At 41.2% G+C, this 17,359-nt stretch overlaps 1 protein-coding gene across 1 annotated transcript; it reads left to right on the forward strand.

Annotated features, from left to right (window-relative positions):
- Positions 1-9,140: 9,140 nt before the first annotated feature.
- On the forward strand, positions 9,141-17,186 carry LAYN (layilin). The gene is made up of 8 exons (XM_075723332.1): positions 9,141-9,207; positions 10,526-10,549; positions 11,711-12,008; positions 14,302-14,459; positions 14,761-14,799; positions 15,132-15,215; positions 15,953-16,055; positions 16,782-17,186. Exons 1-8 carry the CDS (start codon positions 9,141-9,143, stop codon positions 17,137-17,139), a joined length of 1,131 nt encoding a protein of 376 aa, XP_075579447.1. The 3' UTR covers positions 17,140-17,186.
- The last annotated feature ends 173 nt before the right edge of the window (positions 17,187-17,359 follow it).

Raw genomic sequence — 17,359 nt, forward strand, 5'->3', positions numbered from 1 at the left:
AGTAATGGAAACTAAGACAACTAGTATTAAATATTGTAATAATATTTTCAGCCTGACTCTGCAATTATACTGGGGGTTTTTTTCTCATTTTAGTAAAATATTCCACATTTTTACTGAAAAGCCTCTAGCCTATATTTGGGAAGCAGGCCAGATGAAAGCAATCTGCAAGAGGTGCAGAAAGGTGCTGAGGTCTGCAAGTCTCTCCTGCAAGTCAGCAATCCTCCTTTTCCAATTAATAATTCCAAAATGCATCTCATCCATTATCATCAATTAGCCTTCTTTCTGAATTCTGGCTGAAGCTAGCAACAGTTCCCTCAATCTTCTGTTCATTTTTAAAAATTCAGTAACGATAGATGATAGCAAGGTTTTGCAGCTTTGGGCATCTGCAGCAGCCATAAAGATGACTGATTAATTTAAATGAGTAAATTACTTTATACAGCTACAGGACATGCTATAAGCCTCACATAAGTCTAAGAAAATTAAAATTAATGCACTGAATGAAAGAAGAATAATGTTCACATTATTATCAGTCATAGGTGTCATCTACTGTTCAATTCCAGATTTGAGACTTGATTCAGACATTCTTTTCCCACAGCATGTCCCCTGGGAGAGCAAAACCTGGAAGCTCTGTTGTGTAGATCTGGGAAGTGAACGTTCTCTCCACAGTAGTACAGGGACAGGGTTTTTTAGAAACAAAGCTTAGCTGCATTAACACTGTTATTTCACAAACTGACAGTGAATTCATGTATTAGAAAAGCTTACTTTAATTAGTTAGCTAATTTCATATGAAACCGTAGTGATGCACATGGCAAAAAAGCTGTTGTCTTTTGGATGTTTTTTTCACTGGACTATTTGTTAATTCATTAATTCCCACAGGCTTTACAGGATAGTTTATGATTAACAAAGAAATTTCGAAGTTATAAACACTGCAAATCTTAGTAATCAGTTTAATGCATCTAAAATAGGAACGCTTAGCTTGTCTGAATAGATCTTTGTATTGCTAGACATTTTTCCAACCTGGCCACTTCTTCTTTTGATCTTGGGCTTGTTTGGCTTGCTTTAGTTAGTAAGTTCTAAGGTACCACCGCTGAGCCTGACCTGTGGACTGCCTTCCTGACTTGAACGCGTACTGCCTCATCACCACGAACTTGCCTGATGATCTGATCTCTTCCTTGAACCTGGTTTCCACTCCCAGACATGCATTACTTGCCTTAGGTATTGTGATTACATTAACTCCCCGTACTAGTGAATAAAAATACAGCTTCCTATTGTGATCCAAGATGTGGCTCAGTTTTGCTTTTCCTTTTATCAGCTCAGGTATTTTACTTCCCATTTGTGAAAAGGGAATAACAGTAAAGGATAAGAATTAGAAATCTAGAATATTGGGTGGGTGTTACTTTTCAATATCAGGACTCCCAAACATCTAGAGCTTGGGCTTTGTCTTTTCTGCTGTCATTTCCATTAATCTGCTGGGGGAAAAAAAAGTTGGCAATTTTTTTTTATTAGGCTTAAAGCTGATTAAAACTTGGAAAGAGTTGTTGAAGAAACCACTTTAAATGATGAAGATTGCTTAGTTTCTAAAAATTGCATGGAAGATATTGTCATCAGACAAAAGAATCCACTGCACTAAAAACCAGGGGGGTTCCCCATCAATTTTACATCATCTTTTCTTAACCACTGCTGGATGGAAAAGAACAAATAAGAAACTCCTTTTCTTTTTTTAATTAGTCATATGCTGAGATGTGTTCCCTTCTGGCACTGGTTGATGGTTTTCCCAAAATACTTCCTGGAATGTCCGTTTCATAACAAATTGCTAGGAATTTATGAAAACAATTTAATACGCTTTTACTCAGCTTAAACAGTGATGTCTCACTGTAGCTGAAAGCTATTCATTTCCATAAGGTAAAAATATACAGATGTGCTTAGATGTTTGGGAATTGGAATACTAAAAAATTCTCAGTAGGAATTTATTCTCCCTAGGAAATTATTTTTTCTTCCAACTATATAAAGAAAGGAGCTTTAACAAGTTTTGGGATGTGTACTTCTCTTCTTGTAGAGAGAATAACCTGGACCATTGATTGAAACAAGTCATCAAATGTTCTGTAGTTCAAAACTGGACTAAATTCTATCGGCTTTGAAATTATCACAGTTTTAAATCACTTCTACAGAGTAGCAGAGACCGTCTTCATCCAAAGATACATACTGAAGACAAAAGTTATCTCTGGTTGCACCTCTCAGATGAAAAGGGTTTTGTAATGACTCATTATGCATATGTGAGTCCTGAATTACCCTAATTTTATAATCTCAAGATGCTACAGAATAGTATTTGCTAACTTTAGTATGTATATTCATCTTGACATTTGGAGGGATTCCTTTTGATTTGAGGAAAGAATGATTATTTCAAACCCCATGTAAATCTAGGAAGAGACGGTTGCTCTCCCAGGTGGTGTGTTTTCAGGGTTTCAGGAAGAAAGAGAAATCAAAGTACTTTATCCAGTAACTTGTTATGCCTGTTTCTGCTCTATGTTCTAGTTCCTAGCTTCAATGAGGAATTTAAAGTTTACAATCAAGTATTACATGCTTTTAATTCATTTTTCTGAGATTATTGTGGTAAATATATTTCTTCTCAGGCCAGGAGAAGAGAAGAAATACTAGCTTTCCTGAGGAAACAGAGAGAAGAAAAGATCGCAGTAAGTCTGATTCCTTTTTATTACGGGTGCATCTCAAGGTTTGTGCATGCTGACAATACAGACAGCATTCAAAGGACCATAGTCCAGCGTATGAGAGTTCATGGGGTGTTGCAAACTGTATCATGGTATCAGTCTTGCATAGCAAAAGCACCTCAGTTTTAACTGAGTAAGCACACAGAAAAGTTGGCTTTATTCAACAAATTCCCTAAGGAAAGAGGATCGTGTAGGCTGTGTGGTTCTGAAAGCCTCGGGCCAGACAGTAGGAAGCAATAGGCATAGAAGCTAAATGAAGTTTAAGCGAGCTAAATATGGTTATTGGACAATTTCCAAACTGAAAACCGCAAGGAGTAAGACAGTGATATTATAAATATGTTGAAGTGTTTGAAGGTATAACTGACTGTTTCTCAATGCTATTTTATTTCTGTATGGGTATATCTATAATTTAGTCAGCTACAACACGCTGGCCTTGATTACCTTCTCCAAGACAACAGAAGAGTCGTTGAGAATGGACTGTGTGTCTTCTCACAAACTATCTCAAAAGGATGACTTAGTACACATTTTCACAAAAAATGTGGAGATGCTTGTGGGAGGAGCAGACAGGAACTGAAGCTGACCGCACTGGTGGAGGCAGATAGCACACAGGGCAAATATGAGAAAGTGTGGAAACTAGAAGAACTTGGGACTGAGAAGGGAAATACAGCAAAAGCAGTGACTACAGTGCTGTCAGAATGGCAGTGAGGACTGTGGCAGCACTTTGCTGAAGGCCCTGTATTTTATATAGAGATACATAATGAAAGGACCTCAGTTATTTAAATTAAACCAATTGTAATACAACTATGTGTAAGTGTCTAAATTTCTCAGTTTAATATGCCAAAGGAATCTTTACAGCCTGTCCATTGTTACTTGCTTCGGGTTTTTTCACTGTTCTCTCTAGGGGTTTTTCCACTGAAACACTAAAACTCAGTTTATAACAAAGTTATTAAACTGGCTGCAGGTTTCACATGCTCTGCTCCCTAAAAAGCCCTCGCAAACTAAATTTGAGCAATAAAAGGAAGAACTCCATGTAGGGATTTTTATTATTATCAGTAGTGAACTCTAGATTTACTGATTTATAATGGTTTTGCTTGGCCTGGCCGGATGTTTATCAGGAGAAGAAAATTCAAGAATAAGAGGTCTGGATTATATTAAGGCACTTCCTTCCTTCAGTTGTAATTCACAAGATACAAAGCAGAGATAGATGAGTTTTTACCCCATATAAGGTTAAACATCTGTCCTTCTGAAGAACTACATATCCTAATTAATACAATTTCATTACTCAATAGTAGAGAGTAGAACTGAAATGTTAAAGCTAATAAGTGTAGTGATTTGAGAAGTAACTTGGAAAACAAGATTTCAAAGGATACTTTCAGAAATGACGTATTCGTTTTAGACATAAAGGCCTCCTTTTTTCTTCCTCCTTATTTAAGCTTTTAAGTTGGTTCATATTAAGTATTTCCTCTTCTCAAAGTTTTTTAAAATGCTGAACCAAGTATATCAGCTTTGTCCAAATTCTATGGATTAAAGCTAGGCCTGAAAAAAACCATGAGTCTCCTTCCTTCTGACACAATAACTCATCTGAGTTTTATCCTCTAGACTACTCAAGTACCATATTAGCATATGAAACAACCCCAAACTCTTCACTATTGTTAGTGTGGTCTTTTGTTTCACTGTTTGTATAAAGCAAAGCTGTCTTCCAGCATAAACAGTAAGTTTAGAATGAACTAGTGATAATGAATAAGTCTCTCTCTCTTTTTAGAAAGTGCTGATTACTCATCCACATAAGCCACAGATCAAAACTCATCAAGTAATGTAAAGAAAGTACTTAAAATAAGTTTGGGTTTGGTTTTTTTTCCCCTATATCTAAATAGTTAGGCCCTATTTTGGGGGGCAAAGATGTTCTGGTTGTTTTACTACTATTATTATTATTATTATTATTATTATTATTATTATTATTATTATTATTACTATTATTACTATTATTACTATTATTAAAATAACTACTCAGTTTTATCCTATATTAATACCTGTTATTATAAAATTTAGACATTAAAAGGATGAAAGGCTGCTGTGATTGTTCTCTGCTTTTCTCCTTTACTTTCTATGTATGTTCCATTTATTTCTAAACAGTGCTTAAGGGAAGGAAGTGGAAGCTTAGACACTTTTTAAAAGTTATGAAGACTTTAATTTTGCTATTCTATTTGGAATTCAGAAAGTCAGGAAAAAGACCTGTTGTCAAAGCGTTTCCATATTCCTGAAACGGCCAGGAAATATCAGAAAGCCCGTTCCTTTCCAAATGCATGTCTTGGCTGAATGAGGGAAAAAGCACCAGTATGACCTTTTCAGTAGTATCACACTGTATGGATGCTTTCTTTGGTTATATTTTTCCAAATTTTAAGAAGTTTCCATGGTTTTGCCCTCCTATAGATCCCAAAATAGATCACCAAAATAGCATATTATGTCATCATGTAATGTTGCATGACATGACTCATCCAAATTCCTTGGAAAGTCAGCCTTACAAATACTGACACACAAATCCAGAGCAAGGGTTTGATCCTGAAAATTATTCTGCCTGGATGCACTGCAGCGTTCTTGTGGAGCCCTGTTGAAATTGTCTCTGTCATCACACACATGTCTGTAAGATAGAGCCGGTAAACTAAGCCTTTAGGAACACCTGAAGACTTTGGAAATATGCGGGATGAAATGGCCTGAAGTAGACTTCCCTTAAGTTTAGGCCAGTGACATAGGTGCAAAGGTTGCTAAACCTTATATTTATAGTCTGTATTGACCAAGATGATCCCTCTTTCCAGTGGCAACTCAGATGAATGGCTGAGAAAATATTTCGTATTTTGAGAAGAGCTACATTTGTCAAAATATGTTCCATGGATAGATTACACTCTCTTCCTGATTCTTTTTTCCTTCAGCAGGTTCTCTTTTTTCTTGTTGCTCATCTTTTTCTTGATTTCAGCAGACTCATGATTTATGTATGTATTTTCATAGGCCTTGTCCTGGTTTCACCTGGGATAGAGTTAATTTTCTTCCTAGTAGCTGGCATAGTGCTGTGGTTCGGATTTGGCATGAGAATAATGTGCTATCACACTGATGTTTTAGTTGTGCTAAGCAGTGTTTATACTAAGTCAAGGACTTTTTACGTGTTTAAAACTAGAAATAATTATTTCTTCCTTACCAGTATTCAAGCTTAAATAGTTCAGTGCTTTGGGTTTTTTAGCTTTGTTTAACTAGCAGCTTGGGGGTTTTGTAATGAATTTGTATTGCTTTAAATCTACAAATTGATCCAGATCTATCAATGTAAAGTTGTGTGTACTGATAAAAAGAAAAAAAACATTTCCTCAGAGAAAAGCATTAAGCTAGTATAAGGCTCTTCTATACTGATATATAAGTACATCCCTATTGGGAATTACATTGGAACAGCTTTAAAAAAAAATCTCCCAATGAGCTACATATCTTTAGCACTATAATTACATGAATGTAGTATGTGCATATTGAAAGGGTTTCATCCAACTGCTTTGTGCCTGAGTGTAGAACTTACTGAGGAATTTGGAGTATGAATCCTGTACAGTACTTCACGCGAAGAAATGTGATTTTTCTGTTAGCTTGTATGTTGCCCTTGAAGTATTTCTCAGTGAACTTTTCTGTAAGTTCTGATACTTGTGTGGGCATTTTTTGCGTGGATTCTCTGAACTAGTATTCTGTGATTTTGCTTTCTACACATAGCTAGGCATTTACAAGCCATCTTTGCATTTAGATATGCATATAAGTATCTGACATGGTAACATAGACCAGGCTAAAGAACTCTGCATCCCAGCAGCTATTTCACACTGACTCTTCTCTGCAGAACTGGCCAAAAAGTCAAAACCCACACACATTTTCAGGATATTAGTGTGGCTGTAATGAATTGATGTTTCATGTAGATTAGCTGCAGCTGCCCCATCAACAATTTACTTTATCTGATATAGTTGTGTTATTTCCAGCAGGTGGAAGGTGTCTGAAGCTGACCTTATGGATCAAGAAGAAATAAAGGCCCTTCAGCTAAATTGCCTGATGGAGAGAATAAGGTGTTTCTCTGCCCCAGAAAAAAATATGCTGGTATCAGAACCATGCTGCTTTGGACTTCAAGCCATGTATGTTCCTCATTTGACAACATATCTAGTTGCTCCTACGGAGGCATGGCATGAATGTGACAAAGGCTGTGGAGAGGCTTGCAGCAACTTGTTAGCCTATCCGTAAATTTCTTTGTTTTGCTAAAGTTAAATGCTTAATTCAGAAACATTTTAAATTATGCAATTTATGTACATAGTAAACTGTTATTTCCTAATGTGCTGTTGTTGATCTTGGAAACACTACGTTTTTTACTGTCCTCTTGCTTTCCTGTTGTCTTGGCACTACAGCAGTGAACAACATATGCCAATAGCTGCTTATTGAGGCTCAAAATTACTCTGAAGTCTGTTCTTTATTGGCATCTTACACCAACGCACCATGAGACAAAGTGGGGGGCTCAGTTTACTGCCTTCTCAGTGTGCAGGAAATGAAAATGCTTATTTCATTTATGGGTTTTTTGAAGTTGTCAGCATGAAAGGAAAAGGGCAATAAAGTGCAAAAGTATCAATGAAGCATTTGGGATGCTAGGAATTCTAGAACTGGAAAGACATGCTTACATCTTTCTACAAGAAGAGAGACTATATATTTTCTTCACGTTTGTGCCAAATGCTTTGGCTATGTTAGGAAATTTTTTTACAAAAGTAGAAACGGTCAAATGGAAGAGTCTGTGGCTAGTAATATTAAGGTTGCACAATTAAGACACTAAGTTTTGTTATCAAGTGTTACATGTAGCGTTTGAATGTTTGCAGCTGACCTTTGTTAAAAATAGATCAGCAAAGGCTTCTGTCAGCTACTGCCATTTTACTGTTGAAGTTAATAAAATCTTTAGTAATCACTTCGCTGCTGTTGTATGACAGTGTATTCCTCAGTTGTGCTTTTGATATGGGAGAGGCTGTAAAATGCAAGTGGCAGAGTATTTATTCAGCAGTAATTCAAGGAAGCATGTTGATAATGCTGCTACTAATTGCCATGGATATATTAATTTTTTTTTCCCTTCAGAGCCATTACAGAAATGCTTTCCAATGGATTTAGAATACAAACATGCTGAAAAAAGGATAGACTGCTAAGATGATTAGCAGGGGGACTTAAGCTGTATTACGGAAATACCTACAGCTGTAAAGGTGGCGAGTTTTTGTTTAATTCCTAGGAACACTGTAATTATTTTGGTTACTTTGCTCTGCAAACCAAGAAAAAAACCTCCCCAAACAGGATTGCCTTTGTCAAAAGTTCTCCAACTGTAAAGTTGCTCAAATGCCTAGTTATTTACTAAATCTGAACCTTGATCGCCAAGGGCTTAGGAAACGTGAAAGTTCGGTTCTAGAATCCCACTGATGTGTGCGTTTCACAGACATGACACTCGCTGCCAAGCCATAGCCTTAGTTCAGCTCTAACACCACCTCTGAGATCCCTGACTTCTGGTGACCCGGAGTGCGACGTCTTGATGATGTTTTAAAGGATCTTTCTCTACTTCAGGGACTGATTTCAGAAACAGTTTCTCCAACGGGACTCCCGAGCGTTGGGGTAGGTTTTAAGCCTTTCATAAAATCATTAATCTGCTATCTTAAAACATCGCTCCTAGCTAGTAATTGTCTGAGCAGCACCTGTAGCTCTTGAGGCTCCCGCATCCGTCCGTTTTGGTGCTCCGACCCCCTCCGCAACATGCAAAAAGCTCCTGGGGCCTGGGCCCCGCCAACCCTGCGCGCCGGCCGCCAGCAGGCAGGCAGCTTTTGTTCACGTCTGGAACAAAGTTCCCCTGTTCTTCCAGTCGTCCAGCCGTCTCTTACAGGCGGCCGCCCCTCAGCGTGGGGAGGGTCCGCCTGGCTTTCAGGGCCCGCGGCTGCGCTTCCCGCTCCGCGCGTGGGGTGCGGGAGCCGCCGGTGCCCCAGCCTTGGCGCCTACGCGCGGCACAGGGAGGCCGCGGGGCTGGAGCGGGGGCAACGCGCGGCAGCGTGCGGTGCCTGAGGCGCGGCACAGGGCGCAGCCGAGAGCGGCGGCAGCGGCAAGAGGCGCGGGCCGGGCCTGCGGCCCGAGCGGGGGCGGCTGCCTGCGGCGGAGCGGGGCGCGGCGAGAGGCCTGTGCCGGGGGCTGGGCCGCTGCCGCCTCCTGCCCGCCCCGAGGCGGAGCCGGCCCGCTGGCCCGCAGCCCGGGGAGGGGGGGAGGGAGGCGGGCAGGGAGGCGGCGGCTCCTGCCCGCTCCCTCCCGCCCCGCCCCGCCCCGCCCGGCAGCCGGGCCCGGGCCGCTGCGTGGGGCCGGGCGGCGCAGCGAGCCCCGCGCACGCCGCCGCAGCCGGGGACGATGCTGGCGGCCGCGGCCCTGTGCGCCGCCGCGCTGGGCTGGGCTGCGGGGGCGCGGCTGCTCAGCGGTAAGGCCTGCGGGGCGGCGGGCCCTCCGCTTGGCCGGCTGGGCGGAGCGGGGTGGGCGCGGGGGGGCGCGGCGCTGGCTCGAAGCGGCCATGCCAGCCCCGCCGGCCGCTCCCCTCCCGCGCCGGCAGCGTTCGGCGGCCCGGGGCGGCCGTCGCGGCGCAGGCGAGGATGTGCGGGCCCTCCCCGTGCGGTCGTTGTGCCGCTCTGGCTCCCCAGCGGGAGCTAGCCCTGCCCCGGGCAGACCCCGCACGCTCCGCGGCGGGTGGGAGCGCCCCTGCCTGCCTGCTCGCAAGCAGCGCGCCGGTAGGCCGCTTTCCTTTTCCTCCTCCAAGGAGAAACCTGCTGCTCGCTCTGCTGCGTTTCTGCCTCGGTGCTAGGAATTTTAGATGCTGCCGGGGCTCACAGAACTACTCCTGTCGCCCGACCCTCAGCGGCAATTGCCAGCCTGGCTGAGCTGCCAGCCAACGCTACGTCGTCTTACTCTTCCTCTACAAAGTCTCTTCTGATGAGCAGTCTGTCCTGGTTTTGTGCAAAGGAATGTCGCCTATTTAGTCGCCTTTCATAGGAATAGATATGTGGCGGCTCAGGGTTGGAGCAGCGGTATTTTTGGATGTAGCGCCCAAACTAGGTAGTGCAGTCTGGTTTTAGGGCACAGAATAGCCAGCCTGGGGGAAATTTCTGCCTGACTTGATAGGTCGATTCCAGGATTCAGCAGAAAGCCTGAACACCGTCGTCCCGAAATGTTCATGTTACTCCAACGTAAGGCAAATAGTTTTATTATATCTATAAATACATTTTTAACTCCGCCATGCTCTTGTTGCAGTAGGACTTTTGTGGGAGTGAGGTAGAGGGTTCAGCTGCCAGCTCTGGGGTTGGAGATGTATTTCTTTTCATGAATTTTTGACTTCTCGGTATAATTGACCCATCCCCAGCCTTGCATTACCAAGGCTCACTGAAGTCAGCAGGCTTTGAGGCAGATCCCATGTAGGCAATGAGGACTTAAGGCAAAAATACAAGGAACCCTTTCAGCATCGGTTAGAGCTACATATCCAATTGTCCTCCGTTATGTAAACTGTATTTGGAAACCTAACTAGCAAAGAAGTTTAGGCAGTAATCAACTACAATAATTTTTTCCTTAGCTGAATGCAATGGCAAGTTTGGCTAATAAGACAGAGATTTTCTGCCAGTTAATGGGGAAAAAAAGTGTTTGTGTATCAGAAAAGAACCTGAGTGCGCTTGTGACGCTGTTCCTAGACAGCTGCTTCAATTTCTTATAACAATGTGCCATCTGTGTTTTTCTTATGTCTTTCACAATAGCAGTGGACATATCCCTCAGAAGAGGTAAGGTCTTTTGACTTTTTCACCAAGCCTGCATGAGTCTTAAGTTACCAAGAGAAACGCAGGTTATGCCTAGAGATGTATTTTTAAATACTGCTTTTGCAATAGAGCCAGTTTTAATTTCTGTGTAAAATGTTAGACTCTGTGATTCTGAGTGCTTAAACTGTTCAAAAATTCCAGTATGAAAGAAAGGTGTTTAAATTCCCACTCTTAGAGTGGCCATACAGGAACATATAAGAAAGAAAAGCCAGCATATATCCCACGGAGGGCTTTATAATGACCTGTCCTCACATCCCATTTGTTCCGAGTGCGCTACAAATGTTGCTAAATGTTTTTCTTCTGTAAAAACATGTAGGTTAGCAGATTGTGTCTGCAGTGCGTTTGAAAAGACATATTTACTGAGTAAAACAAAACTGTTTGTTTCTACAGTCTAAATATTGGGACTCTTCTGCTGAGAAACATACAAGTGCATAATTTTAGATTACGTATCTTTTCACTTTGATCTTTACTCTCTGTGTAATCAAAATAAGCCACGCTGCTTCACGCATGAGAAAGTCCTTGGCTTGTGACAGTCTGAAAACAGACATTGTTTACTTCCTGGGCAGTCAGTAACATTACAGTGCAGAGCAATGCTTACAGCTGGACTGCGTGGACACATCTTGATACACTGCAGTATATACTCCATCAAACTACTACATATAGCCCAAAAGATAAATTATTGTTATCTCTGCTTGTGTAAGGGCATCTCTAATTTTAGCCATTTAAATTCCTTTAAAATAATAATTTTAAAAAGCCTCCTTGAATCCTCGTAAAGGAACTCTTGTTTTTGAAAGGTTGCATATGTCAGCTTGCTCTCTGACACACCATTGCTTCTTTGTAGGGAACTCCTAGGGTCTTCAAATGGCAGAAAATTCATGAGGGAGCTGAGAAGTGTAGGACATGGAAGAACAGTGCTGTGCAGATCAACCTAAACTGTCACGTGCAGTAAGAAAAGTTTGGAGATGCCATTTGCCAGTCCAGTAATACAAGAGGCTTTTTACCTGTGTTGTGTTTTTCCATATAAACTATCGTACAGTGCAAAACTCAACTAAATGGAAGTATTAGCATTCACTTTTGGTACTAACAGGCATAGTTGCTGTAACAGGTTTCTTTCCATTTCTGCAGGACAGACAGTTTGCCGGGGTGGAACACAGCAACCATGCTACAAAATAGTTTATTTTCATGATGCTTCACGCAGGATCAGCTATGAAGAAGCACACCTTGCCTGCAGAGCTGATGGCGGACATCTAGTCAGTATCGAAACAGAAGCAGAGCAAAGACTGATTGAAAAATTTATTGAGAGTCTCTTAGCTTCTGATGGAGATTTTTGGATAGGGCTTAGGAGGAAAAAGGAGGAGGTAGACAATAGTACAGAGTGTCAGAACCTGTACTCCTGGTCAGATGGCAGCTCATCCAAGTTCCGGTAGGTACCCGTGAGTGAGATTGGGAAGCAACTTGGTCAGGGACTGTCACCTGCCTTTAGCAATCAGAAAGGATTCTTTCAAAATAATCAAGCAGTGTTGTCCCAGCTGTCATCTGTGTTCCTTCTGCAGTCACTGAAGAGTGGTAGTAGCTCCAGAGAGCGATTCATTCCATCCAGATGTAAGGGGTAGACAAATTACCCTCTAGAGACCCTGCTCTCTTTGTTGCTCCGTATAAGACACCTAGAGTGTCTAGCTTGGGCTAGATTTATAGTTTTTGATTGCTAAAAGGAGGTGGAAGAACAAACGATCTGGTCTTAAAAATCTACTGTTAGGCATGTACAAAATACGTGCTTTGACCTGAAGGTTCCCGCACTTCAGATCCCCTGAAGTTTTGTCCCTGATGTCCTGAGCAATGGGCCCTTCTCCTTCTACTTGCTGAGGCAATAGCATTTCTTCCTGTGAGACAGTAAAATTGGAGAGCTGCAGTATTTACTGTAGACATGAAAAATTAAAATTTTCACAACACTTGTTAGATTTCTGCTTCCTTGCTCTAAGGCAAGCACAACCACCGCATTTTCTATAATTAAAATATAAAGGCAACAATATTTACAACCAGTAGAAGTCTGCTGGACTTGTTTTCGCTACTTTCACATTTCTGTTCAGCGTAGAACCAAAGTGTGTTTAGCCTCAATAGTTCTGCTAAATTATGATTTGATTTCAATCATGAGTCACAGTTTTCTAGACAAAAGATATTCTTAGATCCAGGCCTACAAGGGCTGCCTTTCTGTGGTACAGAACTAGAAAATCTGTGCTAAACATTGCCAGGTTGATGAAAGTCTTAGCAACGAGGTGCCAGCTCTACAGTGAACTTCAGGTTCAAGAGAGTTTTGCCTGGTAGATATTTACTGTTGAACCTGTGATTAAAGAAGTTTTAAAAAAATCAAACCATACAATGTTCACTCATTATCCTGAACTTCTTGCTGCATTTACAGCGATTGAACTGCAAATTTCATTAAATAAACCAAACGTTCTTAAATATTTTACGGCAACATGTCATATGTATGACAAGGCTGCCTTTGCATTCTTCTTTATATTGGACATGTGTAAAAATACCTTGTTATTGTGAACTTTATGCTTTGGGAACCCATAAGAAATTTTGGTTACTCTGTGCAGGAATGAATAAAACACAACTGCTTTTAGTACTGTTCAATATATTAAAGTTTCTCCTGTGGTTCAGATATTGGGGGTAGATAATAGGAAGCTAGAACCAGATCTGCTGCTGCTAAGGAAGAGACATAGCTTTATTGCCTTTCATTGGTGAGACACAGCTTGCTTATGCTAAATGATGAAGCCAAGGAAAATATCAGGCATGTGGCAGGGGGAGGGCACTAGGGGAGGAAGGAAGTGAGGGAGGAATACAGCATTGTAATGATTGAAAAAATACTGCTTTAACGGGTGGGTTTTTTCCCATGTTGAATACCGTGGTATATCTGGAATTATTTATATTGTATGGATCGGCTTTCAGAAAGTGCTTGGCATGCAGAATATTGCTTGTTCCAAAATCACTGGGTATTGAATATTTTTCAAAATCAAGACAGAGTCTTGGAAGTGTTTCTCTGAGATGCATAAAGTACCTCTTCAGTAATGACTGTGTTACAGAGTGCTAAATAGTGAAGCCTTTTTCCTATGTACTACTTGGAAAGGCCTACACAGTTTTCCAGTGGTGAAGTTTATTATTGCAAAAAAACCGCAACCAAACTTATCCACAAGACAGGGTTTTTTCATGTTAGTGTTTTTCTAGACAGAGAAAAACAGATCCTGCTTTAGCTTTTCCGTTTTCTTATTAAATAGGTGTCAAAATTTTGCAGGCATTGGGCACTGAGGCCAGAGAGCAAAACTCATTTTGACATGATTTTGCACAGATCTAAAATTGTGTAGAGTTTTTTGTCAAAGTTCTCCTGAGCTTTTACTCAGCCTCACAGAGAAGTTTCAGGCAGCGAGGTACCCAGCCCTTCCCTCCCTAATATTTGTTGAACAGCTTGCTTGCTGAGTTTTCTTTGAAAATTAAGGATTCCAAAAAGGGAAGACACACTGTAAATAATTGTATTGCTACTGTTCCTACTTTTACACAGTGGAAGCAGGGGGTGAGGGTGGGGTGAGGTGTGCCGAGCTGTAATCCTCTTTGATTCTGCCCTCCGTGGTGCCCTGTATGCTGTATTCCCATCTGAGCTTCTGCAGTACCATGGAAAGTGACGTCAAGTCTTACTTACCATGTTTGTTGTATTTTCTTAGGAACTGGTATGCAGATGAGCCATCCTGTGGGAGTGAAATCTGTGTTGTGATGTACCACCAGCCATCTGCCCCACCAGGTGTTGGAGGTCCTTACATGTTTCAATGGAACGATGACAGATGCAACATGAAAAATAACTTCATTTGCAAATATTCTCTTGGTAATGAGTCATTCTGTGGCTTTAAAACCCAACCTGCTCCCAGTCTCCCAAGAGGAGATTGCAGTAACAGATAAGGAAGCCCTTTCTTAGCTTCACTGGAAAGATCTGGTGGGAGGCAGATACCTTTAAATTTATGCAAGTCCTGGGGAAAACAATCTCAGTATCTAATACCTGTAGCTACTTGCCTTGTGACTTACATGAATTCTCAGGGTATTTTTATAAAGTATTTGAGATCTCAAATATACACTTGGTCTCCCTACTCAAGCTTGTGAGGAAACTGTGCATATCTTTTTTCTTTCAGAGAAGCCAACGGATGCTCCAATAGAGAATTCTCAAAGAGGTAAGTTACAGATATTTGTTTGGGGCTTTTTTCAATGATATGCTAACTTTCAGTAGAAACACTCTCGTCCGCATTCATTGTCAAGGACACTCACAGACTGAAAACTTACTGAGCAAGAAGTTTCCCTGCAGTTTGCACTGTTCTCATGGTATTCTATAATCCATTCTGCAGGAACACAGTCTTGCTGCAGAAATCTAAGCAAAAGAGTACCAGTATACCTTACACATCTTTGCAGCTGGCAGTCTATTCAATCTCCTCTCACTCTTACTTGTCATGATTCTTAAACTCTTTCAAATAACATCTGCAATATTAATTAAGCTGCTTCTTTCCAGAGGTTGCAACAGAGCCCTTGAACCCAGTATTCCCAGTGGAACGCCATAAGAAAGATGCTAATGTAACAGTTGTAGAAGCCAAAGGTATGTTGTGCTTTCAACAGCTGGCCTGTTCTCTCTCTAACTATGCGGGCCCACATTTCTCACATGTGGCTGCAAGGAGTCAACATTTTGGTTTGAAGTGTTTGACCCTAAATGTAGAAGACTGAATTCAGACAACTGCATCTGAAAAAAAAGTTCCCTCAAATCTTTTCCAGTACAAACCTAAACTGATTGCTTTGGCTACCAAAATGTTCTAAATCTAAAGCTGTGCCAAGTATTTTGGGTCTGAAAAAGGTACTTCTAATTTATCAAATCACTTTTGAATGTCTAAATTGTTAATGTTTTGTAAGTCTCTTATTAGCTATGAAAAATTTTCCATTTCTTCTTACCACACTGACTTCCCCCCTACAAATTCACAGATCATAAAAGACATTTTGCTCTCTGAAATCTTTTGGATGGGGGTTCCTAAGCTCTTAAAAGACAGTATATTGCATTAACTTGCACTACCATTGCCTTCTTACAGTGAGACAGTGAGGCTTGTTGGTTCCTCATCTTGAACATTTGCGTTTATTTTATTTTAACCTGCTTAACTAGATGATAGGTCTCCGTTAGACTTGCTGCCTTTGAGAAGAAGTAGATAGTGCTAGATTATGAACAAGACTAGAAGCCCATTGAGGTGTGATGCTGCCTTTTGCAACTGTTAGTTTTTCTATGAAGTTCTGTGCATGTCAAATGCAACTGGAAGCGAATAAAGGCTGGAATCTCATTTTTACCGCTAGAACCTGTTCAGAGTCTTGCCTACATCCTTATTCCCAGCATTCCTGTGCTACTTCTCCTGATGGTCACTACAGCCGTCTTCTGTTTTTGGCTTTTTGTGAAGAGGTAAGTGACATTTTTGTGTAACAAGTGAACCTGTGATATCTTGTCCTGGCAATCATTTTACAGCTAGCTTCAGGATCCTGTAAGATGCTCTGGAGAGGACCACTTTCAGCCAAATAAATGTTTAAAAAGTGGCATAGGTGCTGCAGGCTGAGTTGCTTAAAGTTTTACTTCATGGGTAAATCACATTATGCCATTTTATTATGTTCACAGACATACAGTAGTTAGGGAATAGTGTAAAACAAGATGATGGTTTTGAAGTGTTAGCACTTAAATTTTCTTATTAAAGAAAAGATTCGAATTATCAGAAGATCCCCTTCAAAAGTGAAAAACACAGTAGCAGAAATAAAAGGATATACGTTTGGAGCAAATAACATTTACCAATTTCCTCGCCTTGCTTTCCCTATGTGCACAGTACCTCTGGTGGGGATGCTGCCTGTGGTTTTGGGAGTGTCGGTGTCGAGTTTTGCTGCCTCAGCATCTCAGCCAGCAGCAGGGTGCCAGGGGTACTTCCAGCAGGTCCTGCCATGTGACTACCCCAGGTGTGCAGCCTGCTGCCATACACCTGGAATAGCAAGTAATTACAAATGTCATCTGGAGTCCAGGCTCTGAGTGTCATCTTTCCTCAATGGTCATCATCAAATTACTGTGAGAGAGGTGTGGCATTGTTTTGTATTTGCCACTGTAAAAAAGCGTATTATGACTTGTCCTTTTCCTTCCATGCCTAAGGAGACAGGAGCAAATAGATGCAAGCCCAAAGGACGAGGATGTATGGCTGTCTAACCCCAGGAGGAACAGTCCAAATCTGGATATTTACAAAGTAATCAAGAAGCAATCAGAAGCAGATCTGGCTGGAACCAGGCCTGACACTAAGAATTCTTCCTTCCGTACGCAGGAAGTTAAGGTGCTTGACAGCCTCTCCAGGGATTATGATGATGCAGCAATGAACACATCAACAAGTGGCTTTGTGACATTGTCCAGTACTGAAAGTGGCTTTGTGACCAATGACATCTATGAGCTGTGTGGAGATCATGTGGGGAGGAGCAAGGAATCGGCCTGGGTGGAGAACGAGATTTATGGATATTAAGGAAATGGACAAAAAAAGCCTGGAATATGGATGACAATGAATATCAATACAAGTTAACCTGTCCTCACTATGTACTTATTTTAATAATAGTATATGTGATGTTTATTCTGGTTTTGCATTGTCCCTATATTCTTCTCTTTTTTGAAAGAATGTGGGTTTTTAAATATCCAAACTGAAAATAATATATATATTTTGCTTTGCATCCAGCCCCTTTTTGCCC

Source organism: Pelecanus crispus, chromosome 19 (genome assembly GCF_030463565.1).
Source record: "Pelecanus crispus isolate bPelCri1 chromosome 19, bPelCri1.pri, whole genome shotgun sequence".
NCBI classification, from domain to species: domain Eukaryota; kingdom Metazoa; phylum Chordata; class Aves; order Pelecaniformes; family Pelecanidae; genus Pelecanus; species Pelecanus crispus.

Excerpts from the sequence above, each read along its gene's own strand:
- LAYN (XM_075723332.1), top strand. The coding sequence starts at position 9,141 with ATGCTGGCGGCCGCGGCCCTGTGCGCCGCCGCGCTGGGCTGGGCTGCG. Across the intron at positions 12,009-14,301 it reads GGCAGCTCATCCAAGTTCCG|GAACTGGTATGCAGATGAGC; the intron begins GTAGGTACCCGT and ends GTATTTTCTTAG. Across the intron at positions 14,460-14,760 it reads CATTTGCAAATATTCTCTTG|AGAAGCCAACGGATGCTCCA; the intron begins GTAATGAGTCAT and ends TTTTTCTTTCAG.